Source organism: Macrosteles quadrilineatus, unplaced genomic scaffold, assembly GCF_028750875.1.
Source record: "Macrosteles quadrilineatus isolate MER2022 unplaced genomic scaffold, UCM_ALF_1.0 Scaffold_9__3_contigs__length_116548681, whole genome shotgun sequence".
NCBI lineage: Eukaryota > Metazoa > Arthropoda > Insecta > Hemiptera > Cicadellidae > Macrosteles > Macrosteles quadrilineatus.
The window spans coordinates 99,062,323-99,076,874 of record NW_026542602.1 but is presented as its reverse complement, the minus strand read 5'-3'; the positions used below and the strand labels follow the sequence as shown (position 1 = coordinate 99,076,874).

Below are 14,552 nucleotides of genomic sequence, written 5' to 3'. Positions count from 1 at the left end.
ACATACATTGTTTTATTTTTTTATTTTTTTTTATGAATGATGGTAACAACGTATTGTGAAGTACACTTTTATCAATAAAACTGCAGCGATTAAATGGAATTGTGCAATTCAAGAGGCAGATCCAATACGCGTTATCTAATATTTCACGATAAACACAAAAATATATTTTTTGAAAATATTGAACGATCAATCGGTTAATTACACAAAACATTTCAGTGGTCCCACAAATTACTATTGTAGTGTATTGTGTTCGTCGTTTGGGAACTTGAGTAAGTAAGTTTTAAATAAGTAATACACAAATATTAAAAATCAATGTCTTTCTCAACAATTTACAGAAATTTACAATCAAATATATAAAACATTATTGTGTCATTCACTCAAACAACCCTTCCAGCTGCAAACCTGCTCTAATGGTGCATTACATTAGCATAATATGGTTCCATAGAATTACAAATTAACTGACACAGCTATATTCAAAAAAGCAAATATTTCCAAAAAATCCCATAATCTTTTCCTCCTGTAGTGTAAAGGTCAATTACATAATTCAAACACTATTGTAAGTTGCTTAACCCTTTCAGCAGCAAACCTACACATCTCGACCAAAGTAAAACAGCTCGTATATCCACCGTTGTTTCTGGGCACAAGAATAGACAAGGTTATAAGTTCCCTGTATATCACAGCGGGGGGATTCCGTTCAGGCCATTTGTCGGAATTAACACTCCAAAAATAAAACCCACAAACTTCCGACTTAACGACAACTGTTAAAAAATGTCGCCTCGTCAAACAAAAGTGCGTTTTGGTGGGTTTACTTTAGGAACATAGAGGGTGTAAATTTAGAGTGAAAGTAATAAGTAACATCAAATTACGATAGTTTAAATAAACACGCTTTTATGTACTAGGTGGAATAATAAGTACTGTATTTGTCTTTTTGTTGGCTTAAATAAAAGAATGTGTCTATAACTTTCCAAGAGATAAATTTACTTTTAATTTCTACAATTAACTATATAGCCCTCAAATACTACCTAACCTTTTAAGTTTCGAAAAGGCATGCACAACCTTGCAACATATTGCTGCTTTATGAAAAACATTGATATAGTCTCTTCGACACATTAATTGTGTAATCCATTTGTTTAGAAAACAAAGAATTTCATATGCATTTTTTATGAATTATAAATAGCTATAACTGGTTATCGAGAGTAAACATATTATTGGTAAAAAAAAATCCTGTAAACCAATCAAACATTGTTAAACTACGCAATAAATTTAGCAGTTTGTATAAATATCTTGAGGATCTTTCGTTTTACAAAATTTCCGGAGTGAGAAGAGAACATATAGTTTTTACGCTATCTATCCAATACCATTAGATTTATCATCCTCATGGATCAGCTGAAGACAAAAGTCTGTTTAACAATGAACATTTTTATAAACCATTTCCGCCAAGGTGGCCCAAACTTAAATATAAAATCTATCTTTCTCATATAAATCCTTCATAAAAATCACATTCAATTTTTTGAGAATTAACTATGTAATTTGCTTAATGTTTGTATTTTGATATTGTAATATTGCATATCAAAGTAAAGTTTAGCTCATTAGCAATGTAACATTTTTAATCAGGGACATCTACTTTTTTAAACGTATTCAAAATTACTGTAGTACCAACATGTCACCTCATAAGGAGCCGCTATAAAAAAAAGAACAGTCAAATTTTGAATTTACCAAAATTTGTGTATTGACAACTATTACTGTATAGTTCTATATAGTTTAGGGTTCGCTTGAAGGGGAATTTTTTAAAATTTAATCATTGTGGGACGAACAGTTTGTCTGAAATCAATAGTGGACACCTAACGTGATTCACCCTGTATATACCACACAGTAGGTAGGTGTATGTATTCAGTATGTAGAACACAAATGTGTCCACAGGTGATACAACACTATTATTTCAAGGCGACATTCAGCATTCCACTCCACGTGACTCGACTTCTTCACGTGGATCTGATACTACCGATACAGATATTGGCGGGAGAATATTCAATATTGCCGCGCAATTGTGTCTCCATTCAATGTCGGTCGTTAGATATCGAGTAAAAACCGTATTGTTCGTAATCTAACGTGTTGATAAGCCAATAGGAGCACGTTATTTGACTAAACTACACATGTATTTTGTCAAGTAGGCCTATGCAGCTAGTTCAAAGGATAAACTTTTCATTTAAATGTAAAAAAATCAATGGTTGTTCAAAATCAAAATCTAATTAAAACGTAAACATATGGATATATAAAATTCCACATGGATACTATTTACAGCTAAAACCTTTGAAAAAGTATTTTTTCTATCAAAAGAAGCGCATACGGGCTAATATCTTACCAACTAGCTAGACTAATATTCTTGGCATAAGTTGGAAAATTTGTGCATTTTTATTTGAAAGTAAAATATAAAATTCCTCCTTATGCATAGCTGTGAATTATTAAGACTAAGTGTAATTAAAGTGTTCACCTAATAATCAGGCCACCAATTAAATCTTTAAAAAAGCCATTTGCTTTTAGTTGTCTTATAATACCAAGCGGTTTTTAATCGATAATTGCCCCCGATTAAAGAAAAATAGTTTATTATCAAAGCTACACGAGTCCCTGCACTCCATTCTCACTCACTACAAACTCACTTTGTATGTATTTAAACTTATAGTTACCTACTGTACACAAAGTGCTTACTTAAGTGAAGCACGCACTATGTTTATAAAGGATACTACTCGGAGCGCCTTATCCCTGAAGTCCACCACCTTTATAGGTTCCCCAGGCCCGAGGTAGTCTATCATATGGTGGGGAACCTCCTTCTGTTCCTCCTTTGTCACTTTGTTGGTCACTATATCCAATCCCCTGTACACCTGTAACAGACGAACAAAATGTTTAGAAGTTAGAAAAGAAACAAGTTTGGAAAGAAATTTATGTTTAGAGAATTAGAAGAGGAAGAAACGCACTTTTACCCAATAAAAACTCGTTGGTCCGATTGTGTTAGTTTGCGAACTCGTTTATAATAAACAACATGTTTGTACCAAATTACTCAAAACTCGGATCATTCTTACTCGAGTTTTTGTGATAACGGATGTATATATAAATCCGGTACATTGTATATGTACTGAACTAGTATAGTTGTAAAAAGGTTGTTTATATAGAGCTTTGAGTTTGCCACACAAGAAATCAACTTAATTTTTAAACATCACGGATAAAGGAGTGGGACGACAATTTAAATCGAAAGCTTTTGTAAATTTCTAACATATTCTGTAATTTTCTAAAGAAACTATTCTAAAGAACTATTTCAAGACTAAGTTAGTATCTTGAACCTACATTTTGGTTTTGACAGAGGTATTGGATGTTTGTAACAAGAAAATTGTTTATCATTGAATTGCATAGTAGTACAAACATGTCATCAATAGCAAAAACTACAGCTAATAATCTGACCATATCAAGATTTAACACTCGCGCAGATTTAACTCAAACAAATCAACAAATCTTCAACTCATTAAGTCTATCATTCGATCAATAATACAATTTTTAACACATCAATCCCGATTCCCTCGTAAGATGCACGTTTTTCTACTGCAAGTTACAATGCAACATATGGTTGTAGGCGAGTAAACGTGCGTCGACATGCCACAGTTATGCAAGATGCATACACGTGAAGTCCGTAACAATCTGCAGGTGACAATCCATACCATGTGACCAGCTTCTTATATCAACTTTTTCAAATTGCATTTTTCCGAAACGTGACTCATCTCGTGGTTTACTTATGTAAATTGAGTGATTGGATAGATTTTGTTTGAAAACCTTCCACCACACCACCTGTGAATAAAATAGGGAAATTCGCTTTATACGATCTTTGCTATCATTACAGTATTTATCCAATATGTTGGACCATATTAGTTACAAACAACAGGTCAAATAGATACACTTGTACAAGCTGCTTATGTTATCGAGTACGTTTTGAAACACCCATTATTGTTAAACCATTGACTAAGACATCACTACAGAGAAAAGGACAAGGAAATGAAACGGGACAGAACGTTTCTGGGAAAGTGTATAGGATACATGATGTTTTCAGATTTCCTTGTTCCAAACATGATGATTGAAACTAGTGTATCTTTTAACAACAATCCTAAAAATTTACTTTTAAACTAAGATTTCGATAGGAATGTTATAAATCCTCATGAGCAAACAAAAGATTTACAGTAAATGGATTGTTTTATACTCAACCATGAGGATGTATCAAACAACAATTTAGATAAAAGAGAACGAGTACATCATTGTGGTTCAGAAAATAATCCTAGCAAACAAGAAGCATCTAGGAACTCAATATGTCGAACCATTGGATACACTTGGATTCCATGAAGTTAGTTGAATCATCATTTAATGCACTTTCCTAGGTATCGTAGCGCGTAAACATAGATACGAGTTCTACGAGAGTGTTTGCTTCAACAGCCATTATCAGCTATCAATGGGAGGAGCGGTGAGCGGTGCAGGCGCCGTATTTATACTGATATCTGTTATCACTATTTGCATTACTCGCCACTACCGAGAATTGGCGCTGATATCGTCCAACGATTCGCACCCACTTGTTGATTTTCGTATCGGTTGTGGGATGCGGGATTTTTCTTCACATTTTGAACCAAGATAAGCAATATGTGATTTCGGATTCCCTATTGTACATTTACCTGTTTTTCAGGTTACAAAATACAGTATATGAAGAGAGATACCTTTCTTCTTTAGTGTTTTAGAATGGCTGAACCAACCAGAGAGCACAGAATAGAAAATTTCTATTCTGTTTCTATTCTATTTCTATTCTGTGCTCTCTGGAACCAACACTGAACCCCTCGCCCCCACCGACACTTTTACAATTGTCTTAGCAGGATTAGAACTTATGTCTTCTAGGACATTTGACATAGGTCCTGCGTTCTATTCACTATACTAGCCACGCTCCAAAACTAATTGTTAAATAATATCCTAGGCAAGGGAATAAGTAGTATTAGTAATTATTCAATGTCAAAAGCAGAGTTCACCTGTTTGACTCCGGTTGATAATTCGATTTTGATCAAAGTAATGAGAAACTGAACTGAAGAAAGGCATTTTACTACAGTGACAGACATTAGAAGATGGATCAATAAATGATGAGATAATAAATATTTAAAAATATGTAGGCCTAAAGGTTTTTTTTTTGTCCCAGGACGCTAGACTCTAACCTGAGGTCGTTTTTCACGTAACTTCAGACAGAACATCGAAGTATATAACACAACCGTTGTGTTATATACTTCGATGCTTCAGACACCTGGGGTTGCAGCATCACAGCTTCGATAAAATACTATTGATGTTATGAGGGATTTTAACTCATCAATTCAAGGACCGAAGTGTCGCGCTCTGCCATCAGTTATTCACGTTATATACAGTACATTATATCTAAATTCACGTTGCATACTTTTATACTTTTGTTCACAATTGAGCTCTAAAAATGATCTCTACAAACACTTCAGATCAAAAAATCTTTTATCGAATTAATGTACGACACAACTTTAAATACTGTATGGAAATCGGGATTTCTCACCAGCTTTTAGGGATAAACAGGGTCTTTTTCCTCTTCGCGCGGGATACGATTTCATCGCTATGCAAACACTGAGTCTCGCCTGTTTGCACAGACAGCGACCGTCACAGGCGCCTGTCAACGATTGCAAACACTTGGGAGTCAAGAGCAAACCATTTAGTTGACAACTCTAATAAGATGGCTGGAAAAACCTGAGTGATTGAAAATGTATACGAAGAATAAGAGTAGAGAAGAGAAGTAAATTATTACTAGTGTTATTTGCATGTGTTCATGAGTCTATTATTAACTGTAGACTGTATGTTAGTAATGATGTCTGGAAAAGTTTAATTTTCCAATGTGTAGTACGATTAATATTACTGTGATCAATTTAACTAATTAATTGTTGCTTTGTAAATTTTTTTATTTACTTTATTATTCTTTTTTTTTTTTAAGACAGGTAATTTAGGGAAAAACATTGATATTGACAAACAATCTTGAATAAAACTGGTGTAGTAATTTTCAAATGCGTACAAGAACAGATTTTTCCGCAAATATCCATAAGTTTTCAGAGGGAAGCAATAATTGCCCAAACCCCCTCCCCTGGATCTCTGGCTGCACATAATTATTCAATCAACCTAACAACAATACATTGCCATTGATAAAGTTGAAAGGGGAGTAATACAAGCAGTTTAAACATGTTCTCCCATTACAAAGGCCTACAGAACAGATCAATGGAATAATAAAACCACATCAATTTTGAAACAATAGAACTTATTGTTCTAGAAACCTGCATTCAACAATTATATTTTACCTTCCAATTCTGAACCAGCAATAATCCAACCAAAACGCCAACTACGCAAAACACAAAAAACAGAATAACCAATAAAAACACCACGACGCAAACAGGTTATGTTACAATAGCAAAGACGCTGCACCAGCCATAATTTCACCAAAACGCAATTGCAGAAAGAGCAAATGCAGAGTCAATAATTACGAAAGAATTCGCCTCATTTGACCTCCACCTGCCGATGAACCTTCGGGATACAAAGTTGGAGTTTGGCACAAAAATGCGCGCGCGGCAGCCAGGTCAGAGGTCGCTGGATTAAATTACACGCTGTCAGCGAATCAACTAACTTTGTGTTGATGGAAGTTGATTTCATTAATAAAAATGCCACGCGAACGTCTGGGTTTCAAGTGCACAGCTTATCTGTTGAGAAATCGTGTTTACTAACATTTAAGTGCTTTTGTACCAGATACAATGTACCAAATTACAAAGGTGCATCGCGTTACGCAAACTAGATCGAAATAATGACAGTCAAGTTTATAAATCTGCACAATTCATAGGAGTAAATGTCTCCAATAAAACATGATAAATACAAAGCAGGGTTTACGAAATTTTGTTTAAGTTTCGAGAAGAGCTGCATTTCACAAAAATGACTCCATCATTGAACAGGGAGCAATAGAAAAATGTTAGTGCAAATGTTATAAATTCAATTTTGTATTTTATAAGATACCGGATGTTTGACTAGTGTTCAGAAGGACACTAGTTCGACCATCAAACAAAACGATAGTTTTTTGTTTTTTTTTCGATATGAGAACTTTTTTTATTATCCTCGATAAAGAAACAGCTACTCTAGCAGGAACAAAACCATCACACCATTCATTTGACGCAATCCCTTAGGCCTTGGATTTATTTTAAACGAGGATACATAATGTTTTCTAACAATATTATACTGGTTATTCTCATTTTAAAAAATGATTCAAAAGGACGGATGAATTTGGGGAACAACAAAATTAAATCGCGCGCCTTAGGAAATGAAGCGTAGTAATCTTTCAACATGAATAAAAAGTATTAAAAGTTATTTTAGGGATGCAAAACGTTCCATAATGATCCCTATCCTATGATCAAGATATCCGGGCCGCAAACTAGTTTAAATACATATATTTTTACACGTTTAACCCATATTTCGCAAAAGATATGAGAGTAAATATACCTTATATAGATTGACAATCTTTTGGTTTCTAGAAACCCTGAAGATGGAAAATATGGTTTTCTGTACTCGGGCACCCCTTAAATAATAGTGCTAACCCTATAATAGACTAATTCGCTAAAGCAATATATCTTAAACATATTAATTTCAATAAAAGATTCAATCACAACATATGCGTTGTTGTATAAAACAAAACAATAATATATTTCGACGCAATAACAACTCACACACTATCCAAGCAACGTCAGCAACAGCGTAAAAACTTGACATTAACTGTTTGAACTTTTTTACGCTAAGATAACTTTGTAGAAAAAGTTTGCAGAAAAATGGTCACGAGCAACACGTGCAGTGAAACAGCAAACTCATCAAAACTACTTTACGTAATGCACTTGATAAGAACGTGTATGCAGTTATTGGAAATTCTTCAAGAAAAATGGCCACGCGCGGCTACAAAGTGTTCAAAGTGTTAGTAACGGGGCGAACTCTGAGATAACCTAGATAGCCCGGGATGTTGTATTGCAAATGACGCTAGAGCACCACGTAGCGACCGTGTGAACTGGGAAACAAAGTAAAACAATATGTTTACAGTAGTAAATTGGAAATAATTATCGGAATTGCAAACTTGCTTGCCACCATTTCATACAAAGGTCAAACCTTGTTAATATTTTGTTCACCAATTCACATTCTGCAACTCTGTGAATGATATGATAAATGATGTCTACAACGCTCAAAGAAGTATTTCTTTGGGGATTTTGATATTTTTTGTCATATTACGTGTTTTACAACGAATTAAAAATATTACAACTGAGTTGAATTACAAATTCAAGATTACGTTGTTAAGTGATACAAAATCGGTTGCCAAAAAAAAATTTAAGCTGGCTTCAGCTCTGTAGCAGAAGATATTTTGAGGAGCACTGCATCTTTCACCGTGCATGCCACATCATATAAGAGTACGTACACCATATACAAGGTTTTTTGTTGCATTGCATTTTGCTACGCTTAACAGTTTGTTCCAAGCTTGATTGTCGTCTCCGAAAGTCGTATTGGGTTAGTATCATGAAATTTTAATACAGCTCGTGTTAAAAAGTACTAGTTGAATTGCAGTGTAAAAATATTACTTTTTTAGTAGTGATGAAATACTGTTAATACTGTTCTATGAAATGGCGACCATACAAAGTAGGTATTTTAAGCCAAGTGTGAATGGAAATGAGTGTATGATGAGTGGTGCGATCTTGTAGTCTTGTTAGTGACTAAGGCCGACGTTCCTTAGACACAGCTGTTAATTAATAGCCCATACAGCTAATGGCAACTAAGGGACCTACAGTTTATAGTGGAATCCGAACCACATTTTTGCCTTGGTAATTACGAATTGGTCTAATTATCAGGATACTACTGTGGATAGTCGTAGCACTCACCCGTGCGGACGTTAATCCACTGGAGAGTATCGCATCCACAGTGCATGCCTATAAATATCCACAATTCGTGACCTCCTAGTAGCTGGATTACAGGACGACGCCACCCGTCCCAGTCGTGTAAATAGTACTCTAGAACTGCAGTTGCAGTATCGGTAGTAATGGTAATTAAGAATTAGTGTAAGCGATGAAATAGTACTAAAAAATTTAGTCATAGTTCAAGTTTAGTACACTACAGTATAACTGCAGTTGTAGTATTGATGATGGAATATTACTCTGTGCAATCGTAGTATTGGTAGTAGTGGAATAGGCTCAAAGGAGTTAAGTCGTAGTAGTTGTATTTAATGGAATAGTACTCGCAGTGATTGTATTGATAGTACTATACTCTATCGACCTTGAGGTGTTATTGCAGCTGATGCACGATGCACCGCTGAGATAATGATGCATTCTACTGATGTTGATACAGCCACAGCCTGCATTTGTCCTCAACTGATTGCAATTGCCTCGTTTTATATTCATTATTCACTTCTTCATTTACATCTCTCAACTTCCTAGTGCATCAATGAATTGCTAGTGTGATTCATTTTCGTATTTGCAAATAAATTATTGCTTATTGTGATGTTTAAAATAACTGTGTGGAAGGTAAATTTGTAACATCCCATGTGCAGTGTGCAAAAGAATAACTACTTGATTAGCATTGTACGTGTTATTAAATTTACGGAAAGTAAATAAAAGAAACGTCTTATAACACTTAAAACATATATTTACGCTTATACTGTTACTCGGTAAATATACAAAACCCACTTACCATCTTTTTTGTGTATTTACCGTCTTGTTAGTAACAGCATAATCGTAAATATATGTTATAGGTGTTATAAGACGATTCTTTGGTTTACTTTCTGTAAAAGAATGTTATTAATTTGCTTTCTTAACTTTGGAAGATTTGAGGTTTTCGTCAAATATTGCTTGTTTTAATGAAAGTTTTTATTTGATTAAAACTAGTTTTCTTTCGCCATTGATCTGAAATTTAAGGATTACATATGTTATTGGTATGGAAAATAGTGCACTCTCATAGGCTTCGTAGACTGTGTATCTTCATAATAAATCTTCATACCTATCTACAAGTAAGAAAATCTGCCAGTGTGATAGTTCGTCTGAATATGTTTATTGTTTTACACGCAATTTGTATGGTTCACGTTAACCACCAAACTGGAAAACCCATACAGTTTTAACTGTTACAACCTTTTTCATGTCTTAGATTCTCAGGGTGTCTAGTAGTCGGGAAAATCGGGAATGTCGGGAATTAGTATTGAATTTCAAAATGGTCTTGAAAAGTCGGGATTTAGTCTTAAATTTGATTTTAAAGTCGGGAATTTTCATGATTTTGCCGCGATCGTCGTCTTGCGTTTACGTAACCGCAAAAGCCAATGATGATGTCTACACGGCCTCGGGAAATGTTCACGATTTTGCCGCGATAGTGGACGACGACGATGACGTTTCCGAAACCACGAGAGACGACGATGACGTTTCTGTGACAGCGGGAGACTACGATGACGTTTCCGTGACCGCGGGAGACGTCGATGACGTTTCCGTGACCGCGGGAGACGACAATTATGCCTGACACGGCCGCGGGAATGGTTCATGATTTTGCCGTGATCGCGGACGACGACGATAACGTTTCCGTGACCGTGGGAGACGACGATGATATCTGCTCGGCCGCGGGGAATGTTCATGATTTTGTCACGATCGCGGACGACGACGATGACGTTTCCGTGACCGCGGGAGATGATGGTGATGTCTAAACAGCCGCGGGAAATGTTTATGATTTTGTCACGATCGCGGACGACGACGATGATGTTTCCGTGACCGCGGGAGATTACGATAACGTGTCTGTGACCGCGGGAGACGACGATGATGTCTACACGGCCGCGGGAGACGACGATGATGTCTACACGGCCGCGGGAAATGTCCTTGATTTTGCCGCGATCGCGGACGATGACGATGACGTTTCCGTTACCGCGGGAGATGATGGTGATGTCTAAACAGCCGCGGGAAATGTTTATGATTTTGTCACGATCGCGGACGACGACGATGACGTTTCCGTGACCGCGGGAGATTACGATAACGTGTCTGTGACCGCGGGAGACGACGATGATGTCTACACGGCCGCGGGAAATGTCCTTGATTTTGCCGCGATCGCAGACGATGACGATGACGTTTCCGTGACCGCAGGAGAGGACGATGATATCTGCTCGGCCGCGGGAAATGTTCATGATTTTGCCGCGATCGAGGGAGATGACGATGACGTTTCCATGACCGCAGGAGACGATGATGACGTTTTCGTGACCACGGGAGACGACGATGATATCTGCTCGGCCACGGGAAATGTTCATGATTTTGTCGCGATCGTGGACGACGACGATGACGTCTCCGTGACCGCAGGAGATGACGATGACGTTTCCGTGACCTCGGGAGATGACGATGACGTTTCCGTGACCGCGGGAGACGACGATGACGTTTCCGTGACCGCGGGAGACGACGATGATATCTACACGGCCGCGGGAAATGTTCATGATTTTGCCGCGATCGCGGACGATGACGATGACGTTTCTGAGACCTCGGGAGACGACGATGATGTCATTGATGTCTACAAGGTCGCGGGAAATGTTCATGATTTTGCCGCTGTTCTGTAACCGCTGCAGTCAATGATGATGTTAATGATGATGATGTGTACGGTACGTGGAAGATTTCATGATAAAAAAAAACCAAATTTGCTAGTTAGATTTTTTTATTGACGCATTATTACTTTACTTGAAAACACCACATTATCATAATACTACTTTATGACAAAGACAGGGGTTGGTGTAGTATTATTCAGAAAATTTGGTTAAGCTATAAAAATTGGTATCGGTATCAAGAAGCGAGAATCGATACATTTTGGTATCAACACCCACTAATTGTTGAAAAAACTAGTCTTGAAAAATCTGGAATTAGTCTTGAAAAGTCTGGAATTAGTCTTGAAAAGTCTGGAATTAGTCTTGAATTTTATAATGGAAATAAACTAGACACCCTGATTCTGCTGTGTTTTACGTGTTCAGTAAAGAATGTTGTTCAATCATAATATATACCTCCAGTTCTTTATTTATTTCATGTAACTTTTCTGGACAGTACAAGTATTACACGATTTTGCACTAAACCTAAAATTTCTGTGTTCCTTTTCAAAATCCAGAAAATGAGATTCAAAATCCAAAAACTACTTAAAACTTTTACAAGTGAATGATCGTTCACAACCATCCTTTAAACATACAATTACACTCACTCATAATTAATTATTTCCACAACCATCCTTTAAACATACAATTACACTCACTCATAATTAGTTTTTTGAATACAGATAAAACATACAAGTTTTACGGCCTATAACTTATCGACAACCTGTTTCTAGTTTTATAACCATCACTATCTAACGATCGCTACATTGGACTTATCACCATCAGGTGTAAGATTCACGATGCGGAAGTGTTGTTCAAGGCCATTTTAACTGCGCGAGTATCACAATAAAATTGCAATACTGATAACCAAGCTTTGATAACAAGTGCTGCCGATAAAGATATTAGTTTAACACCGTGTTAAATGCTGCTAACGAAGTAAAAGTTGTCGTATTTGTTAAACACAGCTGCATGTGTTAACTGTGTTTTTAAATTAATACAAATTTCTTCTCATTGTGTTTAAACTTTTTCAAAAATAAAAACTTAAAACTTATACGTTGAAAAATTGACTGTGGAAAGATATTGATCTCCCGTTTTCACTATTGTTTATTGTAATGACTTTTCCAATACAATGTATTATTTGTTATTTTGGAATAAAGAACTTATGACTTATGTCATATTTACTTTGGTATATTATTGATGCAAATGTTATGCACGTTAAAGTTTTACCATTGCAAACGAAATGTTTATATGAGGGTTTAACCTTAGGTTTAACATAATTCTTGTGAATAGTCGAAAGTGTTGTTACAAGAACCTGCGTGATTTTAGTGAAATGCATTTACTTAATCAATGCATTAGGCCTATAATAATATTCATTCATTCCAAAAACAATATTTAATGAAGTAATTCCAATATTCGAATTATTTTTGTAGTTGATTTAACTAATTCTGCGGCCAAGGATTACCTACTTGTGTAGATTAATAACAACACACTTTCGTTAAAAATGTATTTATTATTAATTACATTCCAGTAGACTTATGATGTATTAAACCATCTAAATGTTGGTAAATACGTTCATCAGCTTCGGATTTAAACAAAAATTCATCAATTTCGGTGTAAATCATACACACTCAAATTAAAGTTGGAAAATAATCTTGTAGAAATATTCTCGACCTAATGCAATCAAAAATAGCTGAAACTGTATTCAGGTCACACGTGAAGTACCTTTGAATCCACACAATAAACGCCAACTGTGTCGAGATACAATAATAGCAATGTGGATTAAATGTAATTAGCCACGGAGATACACACGTGTCGATATCAAACACTAACGCTTTATAAATCCAGTTATCGGAATTATATAGGTATTACTATTGTATTACTTTATCAATTTCCGTTCTTTGATCTTGCCGTGTGAAAATAGTTTTGTATTTTTGTGTACTGTAGTACGAAATAGGAAATTTTCTTGAAAAACTGAATTGATCGTAACTGTTGATGGTGATTTTTATGTAAGTCAGGTTGGATGCAAAGAAGTAAAAATCCTTACTTAAATTGTGAAGACGTGACTAATCTACTGAGGAAAAAATTCTAAAATTTTAGAAACATTATAAGTTAATGAACAATGGTGGATTTTTACAGCAATTGAATTGCAAAGAAATTACAATTTATAAAACATTTGTTGGCAGAAAAATACGATTTTATTTTTGACATTCTATGTTTGGACGAATAAACCTTTTATGATTAGATAAATTATCTTCTAAAATTTGGAACAGTATAGTAGGTATAGTATTGCACATTTAAAAATTCATAATCGTAAACTCTAAAACACAATTTACAATCCATTTATTTAGGTTGAAAAGAATCAGCCGAGTCAGCTTTGTATCAAGGATAGTTTCTTTTTATAGTAATCTTTCATAAGAGGTCAAAATCGTCCAAAAAGTTGCAGGTCAAAGGTCACTTATCTCGCGAGATACGCTGCACTTGACCTCGTTGGACGGTCTGCTGAGCTCAGCCCAGGCGAATGTGATAACTTTGGACCCATAGCGCTACTATCGTGTAACTCAAAAATGTTGAAAAAACTCAAAACGCGCAGTAAGTTGAAGTACAAAATGGTGATTTGTGGAGATACTTAAATTTGCAGAGGCTTTGTTTTGTATTTATATCTATTGAAGTTTACCGACAGTTAATACCGAGAGTTTGGTGCAATGTTTCAACTCATACAATTGTTTTGCAAATTTGAAATTTAGGGGTGACTGGAAAAAATGGGGACGATGTTTAACAACGTCGATTAAAAGTGTTGGTGTAGAAAACAAAATTACGATTCGGGTACATGCTCAAGTACACAGAAGTATTTTAAAGGTTTACAATTATTTTAAAC

The 14,552-nt window shown here is 35.6% G+C and overlaps 1 protein-coding gene across 1 annotated transcript in view; it reads right to left on the bottom strand.

Annotated features, from left to right (window-relative positions):
• The window catches only part of LOC129004421 (tRNA dimethylallyltransferase-like), a 152,190-nt gene that overhangs the window by 125,816 nt on the left and 11,822 nt on the right, over nt 1–14,552 (bottom strand). The window contains exon 2 of the mRNA XM_054433001.1: nt 2,742–2,879. Within this exon, the coding sequence (XP_054288976.1) occupies nt 2,742–2,879 (138 nt within the window). The remainder of the gene's footprint in view (nt 1–2,741; nt 2,880–14,552) is intronic.